The 19,614-nt window shown below is 32.0% G+C and overlaps 1 protein-coding gene across 3 annotated transcripts in view; it reads right to left on the bottom strand.

The window, feature by feature from the left end:
• Positions 1-19,614, bottom strand: part of CYLD (CYLD lysine 63 deubiquitinase) — a 63,863-nt gene that overhangs the window by 5,916 nt on the left and 38,333 nt on the right. For all 3 annotated transcript variants that reach the window (XM_007474855.3, XM_056812289.1, XM_056812290.1), the window contains 9 exons: positions 15,335-15,500; positions 14,081-14,222; positions 11,511-11,633; positions 7,079-7,170; positions 5,782-5,848; positions 3,505-3,637; positions 2,518-2,626; positions 2,199-2,317; positions 1,590-1,806 (listed from right to left, as the gene is read on the bottom strand). In XM_007474855.3, coding sequence (XP_007474917.1) covers positions 1,590-1,806; positions 2,199-2,317; positions 2,518-2,626; positions 3,505-3,637; positions 5,782-5,848; positions 7,079-7,170; positions 11,511-11,633; positions 14,081-14,222; positions 15,335-15,500 — 1,168 coding nt within the window. The remainder of the gene's footprint in view (positions 1-1,589; positions 1,807-2,198; positions 2,318-2,517; positions 2,627-3,504; positions 3,638-5,781; positions 5,849-7,078; positions 7,171-11,510; positions 11,634-14,080; positions 14,223-15,334; positions 15,501-19,614) is intronic.

The following is a 19,614-nucleotide window of genomic DNA, read 5'->3' as shown; positions in this document are numbered from 1 at the left end:
ATTATCAGAGATTTGAAAGCACCTGATTTAACTTCTGATAACTATATGTAGCAAAGTGAAATCTGTTGCTACCTTAAAAATGCTCCAACTTCTCAATTTCCAAAATGATCTTTTGGCCTAATAGTGAAACAAAATAGGAAAAGGAAAAAAAAAGTACAAAGAAATGGAAGATTAAGTGTAAGCATCCATTTCTATGAAGCTTTTCCTGATCCCTACCAGACACTAGTATATTCTCTGAACTGCCTTGTAGTCATTTCATATATATTATGCCAATACTTAGATGTGATCCTCTGAGTTAGAATAAAAACTCTTCTAGGAGTTACGAAAGTAACTTTCTCACTTTTGTCTTTGTATCCCTAGTGTTTATTTAGTACAATGACCCAAATACAGTAATGTCTTAATAAATGCTTGTTGATTGATCATCTGATTCCCACAAGGGAAAATGGAAAGATTCTATGTATAATCCATATTTCCAAAGCATGCTCCTAAATCATTCTAAGGTCTGCCAGATTAGGGCATTCTAAGTAATGTGAAAATATAATATTTCTGCTAAATACAGTTTTTTTTGTTTTATGGGCAACTTAGATAGGGTTGCTCTTGAATGAATGTAGAGTAGGGAGATACCCATGTAGCATGATTTGAAGGGCCCCAAATCCTTAAGCACCCAAATATTCTTTTCTCCCTCCCTGGCTTTGCCATTGTGTATAAAAACCCCAACATTTCTTGCTTCTGAGTTGACACTTAAAATGCAATTATATCTGGGAGAAAATTATATATTAGTTTTTCACTACCATTACTGCTTTCATTAGCTCCTATTAATTTACCCCATTAGCTATGGAGACAATGTGCTGATGAAATGGAACTTGAGTGAAAATTTTGATGCTGTGGGAAAGGAATAGGTATAAAGCATAGAACTATATACAGAAGTAACATAGTAGCCAAGTCTTGGGCAAATATAAGGAAGAATAAGAATACTGAGGTGCTCCCCTAACTACAGAACTCTATACAGCCTTCTCCCCATTAACAGTCATGGCAAGTATTTTACAACCTATAATTTACTGAGTTGGAGAGGTAAAGTGAATAAAGAACTGGACCCAGAATCAGTAAGAGCAGATTCCAAGTCCCCTCTCTCACTTTTTTTTTGTTGTTGACTCAAACAAATTTAAGTGCCTACTACTTATGTCTCTGCCTTCCAGGAATTTAATCTAAAATGACACTGCTTCTACAGAAATAAGAATGTTACAATGACAGTGTAATGGAGACCACAACAAGGTCTTTGAAATCTGAGGAAGGAGAGATCACTTCAAATGGAGTGATCATGGAAGGCTTCTTGGAGGTGACACCTGACCTAGGCCTTGAAGCTCCGCCATACATCTTTTATCCTCCATGCCCTATATGTTCCGCAATGTATGTATGTAAAATGGGATATGAGGTAGGGAGTGGTTTCCATCATCACAAATATTTTACCATAGAACATTTAGGGCCTACTAAAAATCATGCTAATATGGTTTGCAAAATGAAAAGTAAATTAGCATTTTATTGCCCTAAATTTAAATTTTAAAATTTAAAAGAAAGTTGTTTTTAAATACCATCACGGTCAGCCATGCTGTCAAAGAAGAGCCAGGCTGAGTCATCTCGCCCATACTTTACAAAAGCAACATAATGGCTTGTTTCAATGCAGAGAACAGCAAACAACTCCATCTTCTGACAAGGTATACAGCCATGTCTCCAGTCCCAGTCAGGCAAGTCTTTGGGAAGTGACACTGGATTGTATTTATGACTTAACCTCTTGGGATGAAGGTGGACCTAAAGAAGATCATATAAAAGAAATGAGTGAACAACCTTTCTTTTCGCAAAAAGTTAATATGTTCTCTCATATTCAATATGAAGCCCATTTATTACAATGCTAAATTCAGTGTTTTAGGTCAATGTATTTCATTAACTCTTACTTTTTAGTAGTAGCCTTAGGTACTTAATAAAACTTTAACAGAGTAATTAAGGAAAATGGTCCTTTTTTATAAATTATTATTATAAATTTAAGAGAAATTATAGTTTGAAATAGAGTTGTGAAAATCTCCACTTTCAGCTAGATTTTTCTCCCTAGTCAGTAAGGAAACAAAATACAAAAAATCATTAAAATAGTAAATTATATTACTTACCAAATAAAGGCAATATATATTGACTAAAGTCAAACTCACTTGTGTGTTGCAGGTTTTACAAAACTGCTTGATTTTCCCAGCAGAAATGTCAGAATCATCATAGCATTCTCTGCATTCATACATAGCAAGTCCTCCACATATCCGGCACTGTCTGGGAGCTACATTTTGGTAACAAATAATGCATCTTTCCATTAGAAAGCATAAATGACACATTCTGAAAGAGACGGTGTTTACATAAGTTTAAGAACTTGCCCTCCCACCCCCATATATCTAGTTTAGATCTTCTTAGATTTAAGATATTTTTAATCAAAGCATTGGAGAAAAATCATATGAAAAGAAAATTGCTGTTTATACTTACTATCTTCAAGTAAATCTGTTATATTTAATTCCAGTGAAGGAAAAATTTTTTTGAAGAGTTTGAAGTCTTTTCCAAATCGAGGCATCTGAATAATCAGACATGATGGTGCCTTCAAAATATACATATATAATAAGGTCAAAGTCTCAAAAAGAATTTTCACTATAAGACTGTAAACATTCACAATTGTGATGTAGGGCATAATGTGGATGGGCTAAAAATACATATTTAACCAAAACATTTCCAGTGTATTTTATAGTGATAGCCTGACTTAAATTGTGCAAGTAACTTTAATAAGGACCCAAATTTAATTATATATTGATATCATGTTATTCAAAGTTGCATAACAAATATAAGAGTAACTAGTAATGGTGATGATTCACTGTGCTTATGATCATAAAATAGAGGACTCTTTTTTTTTCAAACTAGGACACAAAAATAGCCTTTCATTCCTTTATTTCAACAAATAAGCACACTTTTTAGTGTTTAGACATTCTTTCACAAATTAATGTAGTAAAAACCCTACTATTTGAAGGTAATCAATAGATTTTAAATTATTAATGTTTTTTGCTTTCTTTGAGGAAGGAGAAAAAGTATAAAGCCTCTTCTGACATGTTTGAATACTTCAAATTTCTACCTCAACAAAATGCTAAATATTTACAAAATACTTAATTCATAAAATATGCTAATGGTTTTGTTTTACAGGATATAAATAGGGCTTCAGTTTTAATTACCTAGTTATTCTATTAATATAAATTAGTTTAATGTTTCTCTTTGCCACCAGAAAGCTAGAAGGTTTAGTCATCTTTTTCATTTGCACCAGTAGTTATAATACTTCACACTGACAGTTCTGTTTGATTTTTAAATTCTTGAACTATGTATCTCTGTTTAGCATGTATAAAGGAAAATATTAACTTCATTATAGGATAAAGCACCCACAAACATTAATAATTATAAATATTAATAAAAATTCAGTGATTTGTCACTAACCTCTGCGAATTTTAGGTTACTATTGATGAAAGACCATTCTAGCAGCTGTTGAATTGTAGGAACACCAACTTTTTCATTTTTTTCCATAAAAATTTGATAGAAATAACAATCTTGTACCTTTTGTCCTGCAGATCTAAAGGATAAAGTGCACTCTGTTCTTAAAACAAATAAAGACTAAGGTAATCTTAAAATGTCAAGTCACAACATGAAGGATGTTTAGAAAAAAAAGTAATGAGAAACAAAATCACTATACATTTCCCTAATTTTAAGTGCCCTCTCCTGATAGCCAGAACAACTTTATGAAGAAAAAGGTAAAAAATATGAGCCAAATATGTGGCTAACTACATTTCAAATATTCCAAATGAAGATATTTTAAGTTAGAAGTTGGTTTACGTGTGTGACAGAAAGACACACCTGAAAGTTTAAGCAAAATAAGGACAGGCTGATAGTTTTTACATAAGCTAATGCTAAAAATTCCAGATTCCAATGAGAAAAATTTGGAGATGAGAAAATTTCATCATCACAGATCTTTCAAAGATATCACAAACTTACTTATCATTTACAAAATTCAAATTAATCCACTATATATATATAATTTTCTGATAAGATTCTATTATCTTTTTATAGTTTCATTGAAAGATTATGTGAAAACTAAGGAATGAATATGACAAAGCTATTGTGCTGCCAAATAACTTTAGTGCTCACTCTGAAGAAACAGGCTTAGTATCTGGGAATACTTTTTTTTTTAATCATCTTCCCCCTCTCTGCAAAAAGCAAAATTTGTTGATTCAACTTATGGACTAGAATATTTAGAATATGAACTCTTATTAGAGAAACAATGTCATTAAAAAATCCACAATGTAATAATGATATATTATTATTGGTATCATTAATAGTAATAATATCTAAATTTTGTGTAGTGTTTTAAAGTTTGCAAAGTGCTTTATCTGATTTGATCTCAGTAGATCAAATATAGGACTTGAAATTACACTCTAACATTATGCATGCAATTGCTAATGCTGCTTGTGACTGGAATTCTACTGAAAATCAAAGAGACATGGTGGGGGGAAATTAGAACTTGTGTTGATAACACATAAGCACAGTCTTTTAATAAAGATGAATGCATGGGATTTGGAGTAAACTCTCCTTTAAATTGGCATAAACCATTAAAAGTATACCACATGAAGATAAAGTTAAAAAAAAAAGAGTAGGTGTAAGGCATCAAGCAAAGGCCACTGTTGCTGACACAGAAATCACAGTTTATGTTTTCAATTATGTTATATAGTAACTCTATCTATCATCTGACTGTCTGTCTGTCTGTCTATCTCTCTACAGCAAAAGAGATGATGATCTGGCAGTAGAAAAACAGAGAAGCTGCTTCAGCCTTTGAAAAGACAAAAAAGAAAATATCATACTGATCAAGAAATAGGTCATGAGTTTTATATACTTAATTCCATCCTTATGAGAACAGAAAAATGCCCAAAAAGTAAAATAAAAATGGGGCCAAAAAAAAAAGCAAGTTTCAAAGTCAGTGCTGAGTTCCAGAGCTATTGGGCCCTAATGCTCATATTATCTATAGTCACTAATAGTGATATCTCACCAATGCTGAAAATAGTTATATTCAAGAAAAAGTTATGTCTGTTATACTCTTTTTTTTATAAAAGCAAAGAAATGTATAATGCACTTTAGAAAACTGTCCATTGAAATAATTTTAAGAATTCTGACGCTTGGGGGATAAATCTCCAAATATCTGGGAAACTGAACCATCCAAAGACTCATTCCCCAAAGGTTCCAAGATAGCCAAGGAACCAAATACATCAAGTTCAATGATTTTATTCAAGGTTAAAAAAAATGACTAATGAGTTATAGAATTGAAAACAATAGACTCAATTTAAGACTAAAAATTTAATTCTTTAAGTCAGTGATGGATAGAAGGAAATAATGTTTTTACAGAATGTGATTATCTTATAATAAGATTTTCCTAAAGGTTCATTAACTTATTCTATGAAAATATTTGTACACAATTTCATAAAAGAATGATTTGCAATAACATATATTTCACAGATTAAAGTACAAATTGACATTAGGATAATTTTCTAAGGCAAGTTTATTTTTTCTGGAGAAACTATTAACTAAAATGAATTTAAGCCATCTCTAGCACATTACAAGCATTTAATTAACATATTACTAAGTAGTGCTAGAGTCACTTCTTTTGAAGTCGTAACAGCTTTTAAGTGCCAATATTTTTAGACTGTCATAAAAGTATTCAAATTTTACCTTATCTTTAATAATGGTTCTACCCTCAAGATATGATGAAACAGGATGTTCAAGAACTCTTCAGGATCTAGGTGAAAATGAAAGCAACTTAAGAAGAAAGATATGACCAAATAAGTTTTACTTCTAAGCCATTTCAATTCCAAATTCAATTTAAAAAATCTTATTGTTCTAACTAGCAACAGAGATCTATTATTTCCTTTGTAATTTAGAAATGCAAACAGTTTCATACAAAGATTAAAGCAACACTGTACTCCAATTTCATGGTAATCAGACTATATTTGAATAGTAATACTAGTTTAATTACAATATGATGCTTGCCATTTCTTTAAGGGAGTACTTGAAATAAATGGATTAAGATGATATCCCTTACTATTTAAATAATGAACATAATTTAAATTTTTGATCAGTAGCACTAAAAGTCAGTTAGAGTATACTTGATAAGGCCATGGTCATGGGTTTGGTCATGGGTTTCCATCTCTAAAATTAACACAAAAGCATGATTCCATGACTCTTGGCTTAATCCCAGGGAGCCATTTCTATGGCATAACAGATATTGATATAAAAAATATAGATGGTTCTATGTAATCCATCACCATTACTTGAAAAACTTTAATTAAAAAACAAAACAAACATTTAGGTATCTTCTCCTGGATAGTACTATGCTAGATGATGGTTCTCCAAAGACAAAAAAAAAAACTTGTCCTTAAAGAATCTATGACTCAACTTTGAACTGGCATTCTACTAAGAGTGGATTAATTACCAGAGGAGAACAAATTTTCAGACTTGGACACTGTATCACAGTAGGTTTAGAGTATTCAAAGTTTGTGTTCAGTTTTTTTTTTCTTCGTCATAAAGGGGAGAGGAAAACAGAAAAGTATTTCCAAAAAAGATATATAAAAGAATAAAATGTTAGCTATAAAACATATATAAATATATATATGCTATAACAAAATACAGCATAAGAACATAAATTAATAATATTTAAAAGGATGGATCAGCAGCATCATTGTCTCACAATAAGTGTGTTATCCATTCTGCTGATTTATTATTTATTAAAATTAGTCAATTTCATAGAGTAAATCATTATTTACCATCACTTATTTTCAGAAGACAAAAAATATAATTACTAAAGAAAAAAACTTAAACATTTAAAAGTTATTTTCACCCTCTGATAAAATGAATCTATAGTTTGTAAAACTATACACTTGCCTTTAAATAACTTAGATTATAATGTACTTAACATAATTCCATTTCAATTTACTTTTATTACATATACTATCCATGAAGTCAATGTTACCTTTTTCTTCAGAGGTAAAACCTGATGCAGCCTCAACTTTCTCAAGTATTTTTCTCAGTTTCATAATTTTTGTGGCACAAACATATCCATATCTATAAAAGAAGATAAAACAACTGCTTATTAATCTATAATAGTACTTCAATTATAAAATAATAAACACTCAGAATTCTACAAATTTTAACTTCAGGATTTCATAAATTAGTTGGACATCCAATTATTCTGAAAAAGTACATCTGCACAGTTCCTTTTGAGACTATAAGCATTTAAATAGATGCTACTGGAACAAGAACTATCTACCCAAATGATTTCATGTCCTTAAAAATGTGTTTTCTTATTGTTAGCAAAAAAGATATACATCTAAATTTGTTTTAATTGGAAAGAAAAAAAATTTGTTGACACATGATAAGTAGAGAGGAAAAGCCTAGTTTTATATCTGCATTAAAAATGAACCAACAATAAATAAGTTTTTAAATATTGGTATAAGTCACTGTTATCTTTGTAAAGACCTGGCATGCTTAAATTTCTAATATATATGTTATATAATTATTTTAAGATATGATAATTACACAATATCTATTTTTACTGACATACACATAGGCACAATTTTTAAATCAAAGCTTGAATTTTTTACTAGATTTTATATTTTTGTGATAATATTTTATTATTATATTTTTTTTATATTTTATCCCAAAAATATCCCAATACTACTATGAAATATAATTATAAAAAGATACTATGAAGGAAACCTGGTGTGACCAAAACAAAAAAAAGAACAGTGAAAGAAATGCCTAGTAATCCTTAGAGGAAAAGAAGTGAAAAACTTAAATGTTGGTATACTAACAAACAGAATAAAATTTATAAACTCAACTTCAAATTTCAAACTGAGAGGTAAATCCTTATATAGGCATCATGACTTAGGGGCCTGGGATTCATGACTAGAATATATAAGCAGAAAAGTATACTTATTTAAGCAAAATTTATTTAATAGAAAGTAGAGGGGTTGGAGGGAAGAGCAGGATGAAGGCATTTTTAAAAAGGTATACACCTTTTAGTCCATAAGCCAGAAGAAAATAAGACAGAGCATGTGAGGGAGATCAAGGAAATGCTGAAGTCCCTGTATATGTTCATTACACTGGGTAATTGATAAAGAATGTCATAACATCATTCCTTTTATTATGAAGAAAGGAAGAATGGACATATAGTTAGGTTGGTATGGAGTTGGAAGAACAACTATACTCAAGGAGTATTGATTAATGGATTCACAACACCATGGAGGTCATAGTGATTTGCTGAAGAATTCTGTACTTGGTACTCTCTCATTCAACATTTATGTCAATATCTTAAACAAATCCCTAAAAAGAATATTTATCTAATTTGCTTTAAAAAAAAAGAAAAGAAAAAAATGATTTAACACACTAGATAAAAGAATAAAAAAATGAGCCTGTGTTTAGGTTCTCATCAATTAAGTGCACAATTACAAAATGAAAGGAACACTTCATAACAGAAAGAAGTTGTGAAAATACCAGTGTAACATTCGGGCTGTTCACCAGAAATTTCTCATTCTTATTCTATAATCAGTCCAACTTTTTCAATTATAAATTTCACTAGTGAAGTCACTTCACTAGTGAAGTCATCATTTATCCAGCCATAATTCCTTGTTTAAAATGTGTTGTAGCAAGTTTATGCCCATGTTCCTCTCCATTTCCCTAGGGTAGATCCTTGACTTCAATTCTTTGATACCTAACATATGGCCATACAACATCACTGGAAAACTGGCACTAAAACAGATGGACTTTTTTTTTTTGGTTTAGAAAAAAAGTTTGGGGTCATTAAAAGTCTTGCACTTTTCCCAAGCAACAACCTATTATCTTTTTATTCTTCAGTTCTCAGCCCAGACAATTGCCCATTTGCCATGTCTATCTAAGATAGATAGATATATACATTATATTATTATTATATATATAGTATTATAGTAGATATATTATAGTATCTAGTATATCTAGAGTATAGATATAATAGATATATAATATAGTATTAAATGCAACTACATCTATGCATACACATGTATATGTTCTGTGTACATATGTATATATTAATATACATGTATATGAACAAATAATACATGTTTACATACAGATGAGCTTTATAGGTTGTCCATACAACAGGATATCCCAGTCCAAACAATAAACATTCTTCATCTGCTTGATCTTTGCAACAGAACTAACATCCAAACCAAAGAAAGTTCAATAAGACCACATTTCTACAATACTAAGTTTATTTCTGGGCATCTATTAAGAAAAAACTTAGCATAATCAAAGAAGAGAAACAAATATAGGTAAGGGTATGAAACCATGTCACATAAGAAAGAACTGAAGGAACTGAAAGAGACTTCATAAGAGACAACAATGACTATGTCCAAATATTAGGACTAATGTCAAAGAAGAAGACTTACTATGTGTGACTCCAGAGGGCTTAACAAGGAGTATGCTTCCAAAACTTTTAAATGGCATATAACTTTTGACTCAGCCATACTACTACTAAGTCTATACCTCTGAAGAGATCAAAGAAAGAGGAAAAGGATCCATATATATAAAAACATTTATGGGAGCACTGTTTGTGGTGGCAAAGAGTTCTAAAGTGAGGGGGACCAGTGAAATGGGAAATGTCTGAATAAATTATGGTATATAAATGTGACAGAATACTACTGAGCAATAAGAAATGATGAAGGGGAGGATTTCAGAGAAACCTGGGAAGATTCATATTAATTAATGCAGAAGTGAGCAGAACCAGAACAAAAACAATATTATAAAGATAATCAACTGTGAAAGACTTGGGAATACTAGTCACCACAATGACTTCTGATAATTCCAGAAGATTCATGATGAAACAGGCTAACTACATACTGAAGAGAGGACAAGAACTCAGAGTACAGACTGAGATTCAATTTTTTTAGACATGGCCAGTGCAGAAATTTGTTATGACTAGTTATACATGCTTGTAGCAAAGGTTTTGTTTTTCTTGCTATCTCAACTGGGGGAGAGGGGCAGTAGGAGGAAAATAAGACAAATATTTGAAAAATTTTAAGAAAATAAAAACTTTAAAAAATGTTTTATGATTCAAAGTCCAGCTCTAGATGTTCTCATATACCACCTGTTTTCCCACTCATCAAAAACTTTTATTAGTTATCTCCTTTTACTTCTGTCAATACAATTTCTTACAACCAAAGAAAAAACAAGTTTATAGTTCATGTCCTAGGAAATTTAAAAGTTTTTATGACTATATAATTTTATGTTATAATAAATATATTACTTACAAGACTTGTAATTTTAAAAAACCCATCTGTTTCTAATATGAGTTAACATATATATGTGTATATATATACATATATGAGATACTTTCCCCACTGACCCTAATCCTTTACATAAAAGGCATTTAAAAGTCAGTGCAGTTTTAAGCTTTCATAGCTGCACTAGGACTTTTCAGAACACTCTATATAATTACATACAATAAACTTAAATGCCCTTGGATTTATCTACTTCATTTAGACACTATTCCTACTAAAAAATGTACATATATAAAGTGAAAATCCCAAACATCTTGGTTTTTTTTTTTTTAACCTACCATAATCACTAAAATTCAATATATTCCACTAAGGTTATTTAAAACATTTCAGGGTAACTTCATTGGAGCTAAGAAAACACAATACCAATATAAGCCATAATGGAATGACTTTTTAAAAGGAATGTATTAAGGGCAGCCAGGTGGCTAAATGGATTGAGATCTAGGCCTAGAGAGAGGAGGTGTTGGGTTCAAATCTGACCTCAGGCACTTCCTAGCTGTGTGACCCTGGGCAAGTCACTTTACCCCCACTGCCTAGCCCTCACCACTATCTGTCTTGTAACTGATACACAGTATTGATTTTAAGATGGAAGGTAAGGATCTTTAAAAAATAAAAAGATATGTATTAGGGCTGGTCATGGTGGCACATCCCTATAATTTCTGCTATGAAGGAGGTTAGGGCTGACAGATCCCTTGAACTTGGAAGTTGTGAACTTCCATCAGGCTAAAGCTGAACAGGTGTCTGCACTCAGTGTGACAGCAATATGGTGAGCCCTTGGGAGCAGAGGTCCATCAAACTGCTGCCTATGAGAGACAAACTGATCCAGATTAGAAATGGAGCAGGGCCAACTTTCTGTGCTGATCAGCATTTGGATTGGGCTGTGAGTAGCTGCTGTACTTGGTGAGAAAAGGTAACTCAGCATTTAAAAAAAAAAAGCATGTATTAGTTTTAGAATATACTATAAAAAAAAAATTTAGTTCTTTTCCCTTTCATATAACCTAATATGGTAGAGTAGTTAATTACCACACAAAAGTTAGCAACCAAATACCTATCTCAAAGACAGGATATTTAGCTACAATATAATGTACTTACATTCTAAGAGGATTTACAATTTCTGTCCTCAGTAGTTCTTGAGTTTCACTATAATATTCTACATCATTCTTTTCTTTAGGTCTAAGTAAGACAGTGTCCAGAACAGAACTAAAAGAAAATAAGCTGAAAAACAAACAAAAAAATGCATTTTGGTGGGCTCTCAGCATGTGGAAATATTAAGTTAATACAAGAGCTAACAAACTGATTCTAAAAGCAAAAATAAAAAATGTAGGACCAGAATAGGGGAAAAGTAAAAGATTATTAAACACTAATGTTTTCAAACATGAAATACTCAAACTCCTAGGAGATCTATTATTCATATTAATTTAAATGATTTATAAAGTATCAACTATCTGAAGAACACTCACTGTGTTAGGAACTAGAGATAGGGAACTGAAAAATAAAAAATGTCTATGCCCTCTATTCAAAAAGAACCCCCCAAAAATCTACTATGTACAATGCACTATACCATGGAATAGGGATGCAAAGATAAAATCAATATAGTTTCCACTCTGAGAAGGGCTCACATTCTATTGGGAGTAATACAATATATACACAAATAAGTATAATAACAGTAAACTGAAGAAGGAAAGAACACTAACAACTGGATGGATCAGGGAAAACTTCATGGAAGAGAAGGCATTGAAACAAAGGACAACAATGGTTCTGAGAGCTGGTGATATAGGCGAGATATAGAGGGGCTACTTTCTGGGCATGAAGGGTGGCTTGTGAGAATGAACAGGAGGAAGACTAATATCTGAGGTAACCCAGTTTAGGCTGAATAGCTTTTATAAAGGGCAATAATCTGAATAAGGCTTTAAAAGACAGGCAAGAAGCAGATCATAGAGTCCTATAAATATCAAACTGAATAATTTGTATTTTATTCTAGAGGCAACAGGGCATCACTTGAGGCCCTTCCACAGCTGAGTGGCATGATCGATCCAACTTGTACTTCAGAGAAATGATTCTGGTAGCTGTATGAAAGATGAATTAGAAAAGAGAGAAACCAGAAAAGAGAAATCAAGGAGGAACTTTTGTAGTACTCTAGGTAAGAACTGAAAAGAGTCTGAACTTGAGTGGTAATCATATAAGTGGGGAGAAGATTGGTACAAGATATGTTGAAGAGATAAAATTAAACAAGACATAGCAAATGATTGGACTAGGGGGTTAAAAACTACATGAGGCAGCAGACAGCTAGGTAGGTCAATGGATTGAGAGCCAGACTTAGAGAAGGGAGGTTCTAGTTTCAAATTTGGCCCCAGACATTTCCTAGCTGTCTGACCCTGGCTACAGCACTCAGTCTCCACTGCCCAGTCCTTGCAGATCTTCTGCCTTGGAAACAATACACATAATTGATTCTAAGAAGGAAGGTAAGAGTTTAAAGAAAAATCCTAGGTGAATGGGAATATGTGGTCCTTCAACAGAGACAGGAAAGTAAGTAGGATGGTCAAGATTAGGGGGGAAATAATGAGTTTATAAGGTAATGTGGGGAAAAGGATTGAAACATATACCCAAATACAATGTAATATAAAATATGGTAAATGAAAGAAGTCAGACAAAATGCTATAATAAATCTGAGAAAGAAAAGAACTTGTGCTGAGGCTTGAAAAAAGGGGGATTTTAATATGTGGAGGGCATTTCTTACCCGTATAAGGGAAACTGTCTCTGTAAATGCATGTAAGAAGAAAACTATAGGACAAAACTAGAAAGAAGTCCAGGCTACCTGGAATGTAACATGAAAAAGGGGAGTTAAACTAAATATGACTGGAAAGGTAAATTATAAACAGATCTGTGGAGATCTGAACTGATCTCTCATCCCCAAGGAGGTCCTGTGAACATGAAGCAAGTGTAAACTAGGAAGAAAGAGGAAATGAAATTATTTTTTAGGATCAAGTGGAAAAGATAAGGCTTGACAGTACTGAAGTTTGGGGGTTTTTTAATTGCTTACAAGATAAGAATTGGATATAACAATTAAAGTCTAGTCATTTCAAAAAGGGCTAAAAATCTTAAAAGTATTTATCTAGGCCAAAGACTAACAAGTCTACAACCACTCTAGATTGGTTCATATCATGGCTCTGTCACTTAATATTTTGAGCAATCACTTAACTTCTCTGGGTTTCTGTTTCTCATATGTAAAATGATCAGGTTAGACTATATGGTCTCTAATATTCTTTCCTATTCTAAACAACAAGATAGTTCTCTCTCCTTGACTAATTAAAAGAGATAATCATCACATGCTAACAAAGAAGTTACTTAATACACTACAGAACAAGCAGGACATAAAAATATCACAGTTCTTTGTACATCTTTTGAATGATATATTTCTGAATTTGACTCTAACTTCTAAAATGTTTTGAATGGTTTATTTCTGGATTTGACTACAGCCTCTAAAAGAAATCTACTACCATACTAACAGACTGCTGCAAACCCCAGTATTTGATGCATACAATGATGGCAATTCTTGTTTATTCTTTAGAATTAAATGTTTAGTGTGTATTTCACTTAGTGTAGGGTATTTTGCTTCTAATATTTTCATTAACCTATCACACTCAACTACATTTCAAACTTACCAGAATAAGGTAGAGTCTAAGTAACAAGAATTGTAATGGCCCTGGATACCTTTCTTCTTTCCAATCATTACCTCTAAACCTTCTTTTTCCATTTTTGGTGGAGTATTCTCTTCTACCACTTCACTTAAGTAACCTCCAAATGCTGAAAAGATAAAATCACCATGAAAAGTATTTAAAAAAAAAACTGGGTTGTTTGTTTCTACCCAGGCTTTCATTTTTCTTATATTTTGATGCACTGCTACATAGGTACTATGGAAATTTGATTTCCAAGGTTAAAAATGAATTTTATTTGCATCATTTAGCTCACTTTACAAAACCTGCAATTGATTCCTGCCTTTTTTATCCTCAATTCATCCAAAATTTTATTAGTAATTAATATTTAACCTTTAAAGATCATAGATAGCAACAGCAAAATTTGACCAAGTAAAACTTTTTTTTACAAATGTTTGTTGACCAGTATATGTCACAAATGTTTCCAAAGCAGAAAGAGTTTTTTATCTGTTGAAATTAAAATCACTTTTTGTCACTAAAGCATTTTTTAATACAAAGAAGAGAACAGAAGGAAGCTGAGAAGGAAAAGAAGAGGATACCTCTAAAAGCAACATGATGAATTCATTGTATTTTTAAAGTGCTTTTCATAAACATTTATTTAGCAAAAACTGCTAGTATTTTGCATATACTCACTCAACTCTTAAAATGAAGCACTTTGTGGTATCTGTGCAATTACTTAAGCTATCTAAATCTAGGCAAGGAATGGTTTCAGGAAACTGCAATATTTAATAAAGAAGAGATATGCTCTATAATAATAAATCAAAAAAGGGATTTTCTAGTATAAGACCAATTTGTTTCAAAGCTTGGTCTTATTTTGTAGTAAGCAATTCATTTAGACAAAGAAGTTGGTGTAAAAATGACTAAATTTTCATTTCAATCTTCTGAAATTACTGAAAACTAAACGTCTAAGGACAACAGTAAAGTTTAAAAAACTCGAATTTTAAAGTCCTCAGCCACTATGTATGGTTAAAATCTTGGGAAAATTAATTTATCATGTAGGATAATGGAAATAACTAAAAATATAATCACTGTACACCAATGAAGGAATTGTTTTTATTAATCCTGATTTAAAAAGCATATTAATGTTAACCAGAAATTAGTACTTTCAAATATAGTATTTTCATTTCTAACTATTGCACAAAATTCTGAGGTTGGAAATAGAATCTGTTCCAAACAGGAAATAAATTAAAAGGTTGCAAATACCTAAAGAGTTGCACCGTTCAATCTGGTTGGAAACTGGCTGAAGTGAGGCGAACCTAGAATCAGGCCTGCAGCACTTGAGTTTAACGAACAGCGCCTTCTTTAGGGCACAGGTGAAATAACGCGTACCTCTGAAAGTTCCATCTGTACAGCCTGCACATTCGTCTTCCTGAAATAAAATATACTTAGAGGTAAATTATTCTTCCCATACAAAAGTAACAGTTAAAGAACTAGATAATATTGATTGATATTTTTTTTATTTATTCTGCTCCTGATTTATTGGGAGTGATACTGAGATTTCCATTAGGATGATTATTTCTGGGAATTTAAGAAATTACTGAGGCTAAGGCCTTTGCTTTAAAAGTGACAAGGGAAGAGCCATTACCCCCTTTATTTATTTTTAAAAGAAAGGCTTAAATCTTCTCTGGCTACTGAATTTCTTCTACCACTACCCCTAGTGAGGAAAAAAAAATTGAAGCTATTATTTTCTTGAATACCTAGTGATACTATTCACAGCAGTGAATAATAAACTAAAAAGGAAAAAGTAAAGATGAGCTCTTAACTGAGTCATATTTCTCAGATTCTTCCCATCTAACAATAAGACATTCAATAATAAGTAAGCAAAAGAAAAGGGAAAAATCCTTCTGCATGTCTCTAGAATTATTCTCTAAATTGTCATTATTAGGTATAGTAGAAACTATACCATTATTGGGATGGCATGGGGTATTACTATATATACAAGAGATGAATCCTCTTTTTCATTGCTAAAAATATGTCAGTATCACTACTCATTCTCTCATTTTGCTTTATCACAAAAGAAAAGATATTCCTACACTTAAAGGTCAAGTCTTGCTGTCTGTGGCCTTCTTACTTTCTCCCACTTCTTATAGGATCTTGATTTAGAAGTTATCTCTCCCATATAGCTTCAGTTTCCCTTTCACTGGTTATTTCCCATCTACCTATAAATATATGCAGGTCTCTTCAATTAGAAAAAGACAAAAGCAAAACAAAAAAACTTTCCCTTGACCCTTCTACCTCTCTTCTAGCATCTTTCTCTTACAAGTCACAAATAAACTTCTTTTAAGATGCCTAATAGCAATGTCTCCATTTCTTCATTTACTAGTCTATTTGACTCCTTACAACTAAGCTTCCAGTTTCATTGCTACATTGCAGCTCTGAAAAGGTCACCAATGATTATTCCTGATTTCCAAAACCAAAATTTTCAGTCATATTCCTTGAGCTCTCTGCAACTCCTGATACTACTGACAGGTCCCAAACTTTTCTACTCTCCTTCCTTGGCTCCAGAGACTCTCCTGCTACTCTTTCTACCTAACAATCCTCCTAACTCCTTCCTACTCACCTTCTTCCCAATCCCTTAAATTTGGATTATTCTAGGGCCTTCTTTTTTCACTTTCTATACTTTATCCTTTAATAATCTTACTTACTTTCATAGTTTCAGAGAGTATCTTTATGAAAAGATTTCCTAAATCTTAATGTTTAATCCTGACCCTAATTCTCACTATGGAAAATGACTTGTCCCCTAGGATCTCATGGAGCACTTAAAAGTCTTTAATATATTTAGCTTATAATGTTGTACATTATAGTTGTATGATATCCAGCTACAACACAAGATTAAAAAGTACAAGTCATATCTTATCTAAACTTTCTTTCTCTCAATATAGTGTGCTGCAAAGAGTAGATGTATATTTAGTAAATGAATAAATTAAAGAATGAAGGAAACAAAGAATTTCCCTGTTTTTTTAAATAAGTTATTTAGAGAACATATCTCTACAGGGTGGCAAGAAGCCTCTTTCTGACTCACAGTTTGGAGAATTAAGCTCAATGTTTTGTTGTTTTGTAGTGTTCTGTTCATGACAATCAAAGTAGAATGAATAAATTTGAAAATAAAAAGGATAAAAAGTAGAATCCCAGATGGGAAAATGATTACACGAATCAATAAGTATGACCTTACTTTTTGAAAGGAATTTATATGACTGTTAGTTTTTTAAAAAGAGATTAAAATAGTTAATTTCAATTTAGTATGTTGTACTTTAATAATCTGATGGATCTGTGATTTCAATATGTATACTTTGTACAAAAATTTAGATTGCAAACCATCCACACCTTCTCATTCTATATGACTTTTGTCTGTGTTTTCCTGTAAGTCATCTATGGGTATGGGTGTGTATGGGTGTGTGTGTGTGTGTGTGTGTGTGTGTGTGTGTGTGTGTGTGTGTGCATATAACATGCTAGGAATTTTTTCTCTAGATCTCTTGATATGCCAAAGGAACATGTGGGCTATTCATTGTTTTTCCCTTGCTCTTAATCCATGACTTGCCCATCTCTTTTTCTGGTCATATAACGATATTCTTTTTGCTGCTTCTTTCTCACAATTCTTCAAAAGTCAGAGGTTGTTGGTAGACAACCACCTTCCACCTCTCCATTGCCCTTTGAATAGCCTGTAACTTTAATTCTATAGAAACTTATATTTAATGGCTCAACTATTCAAGCGTTACTAGAAAAATATTGATGTTAGACTCAGTGACTGAAGAATGAGTAAGCAAATTTTGATAGATGAGTTACTTTGAATATTATTTTGCCATAATAACAAATGTTAAGAATTCAGAAAAGAATGAGAAGACTTATACGAAGTGATGCTGAGTGAGGTAAGAAGAATCAAGAAAACAATATGCACAATGACTACAAAAATGGAAATTGAAAGAAGAGAAAAAATTTAATGTTGTGTAATTCTGGCCAAATTTGATCCTGGAGAAGAGTTGAGAAAATATGCCTCCCCAAGGGTATGTAATATTTCATATACTATCAGCCATGGCTGATATATTGGTTGATTTTACTAAATCTCCTTTTTAAAATTCTGAGTTACAAGGATTGTCTTTATTGCAACAGGGAAAGAATATGAAATCCAAAAATAAAAGTGATTTAAAAATGACAGATGACAAGAAAAATAAGCTTTAAAAATTAAAAGATGGCTTTTGCTCCAAGAAGACACTTGAGGTCATTAAAAACAAAGGCAATCCAGTCCACTATCCTTCTGTTCAATTTTATGTCCAGTTCATTGTCTAGTCACAATATACATTCAAGGTATATCAACCTGGAGACCAGGTAGATAGGTTGTCAACCCAATTGCATATTAGTTTGGACAACAGACATCCACTTGGTTATTCTTATAAAGATACTTAAGACTGGATTCTTTTATGATCATTATTAGTTTCATTTAGAAGGCTCAGCAATGTGCCAAGGCTTGATGCTATCAATGTAAAACTATCCCAAATAGGAGCATCTGGAATATCTCACCATCTATAAGGAATCCCTCTTCCATTTGCACTCTGCACTGGGCATCCTCCATGACTGTGGCAAACACCTTTAGCAAGCATCACTAGAGGATTGAATAAAGTTATCTTTGTTGACACACATTTCAAGGAATCTCACATAATTCTGATATATGCATGTGAGATACCTTGTTGGACAAGACCCCTTAAAACAGTTCTATTGAATGATTTGTTTTATTAGTCAATAACAACAGGAAGTGAGAATTTCTATTCTATTTACTCTTCAGCACCTTGAGAACTGATTTTAGTCACAATATAGTAGTTTTATTGTTGCCAATAAAGAAAAAAGTTTGCTAAAGAAATCTTGAGAGATTTTTCTCTATCTGTCATATCCTTGCTGTCCTCCTAGTTTCATTGTTAAATGCCCTGATGATGATTTTAGTTTAAATGTCTCACCAAAATTTTTAAGTTGTTTTTTATTCACAGTTTCCCACTGTTTTATGAGGCAATACTGTTTGTAATCTTCTGTCACCATCCTTAAGATTTTACAATAAATTTATATTCTAAGCCATCATTGTTTTTGACTGCCATATCTTTCTGCTTAGTAAGGAGTTAGAATACTTGCATGTTGATGTGGTTGTCAGTCTTGTTTGGCCTCCTAATTGTGATGCCTGATTTACATTTGTTAAAAATTACTTTAGAAAATGATGGAATGTGTATAAATCTGTCTTTTATCTAGTTCTTATTTTTGGTATCAACAATTTGTTTATATAAGTCAAGATGGAGTTCCCTCAACTGTGTGACATATCTTCCAATTTTTATTCTTTGCTCTAACAAGTCAGTAGTCTGAGTATATAGCGAAAGCTTATTTATGAATGACTCCCACCTCTATTCCAACAAGGAATAGTGATTTTTTCCATGTGACCAAAATAAAATTTTGTTTTTGCTGTTATCTGATATTTGCCATAGCTAACGTTTCCTGACTCTCTTCTC

This window comes from Monodelphis domestica, chromosome 1 (genome assembly GCF_027887165.1).
Source record: "Monodelphis domestica isolate mMonDom1 chromosome 1, mMonDom1.pri, whole genome shotgun sequence".
In the NCBI taxonomy this organism is placed as follows: Eukaryota; Metazoa; Chordata; class Mammalia; order Didelphimorphia; family Didelphidae; genus Monodelphis; species Monodelphis domestica.
Note: the sequence above shows the minus strand (reverse complement) of the source record. Positions and strands in the feature narration are given on the sequence as shown.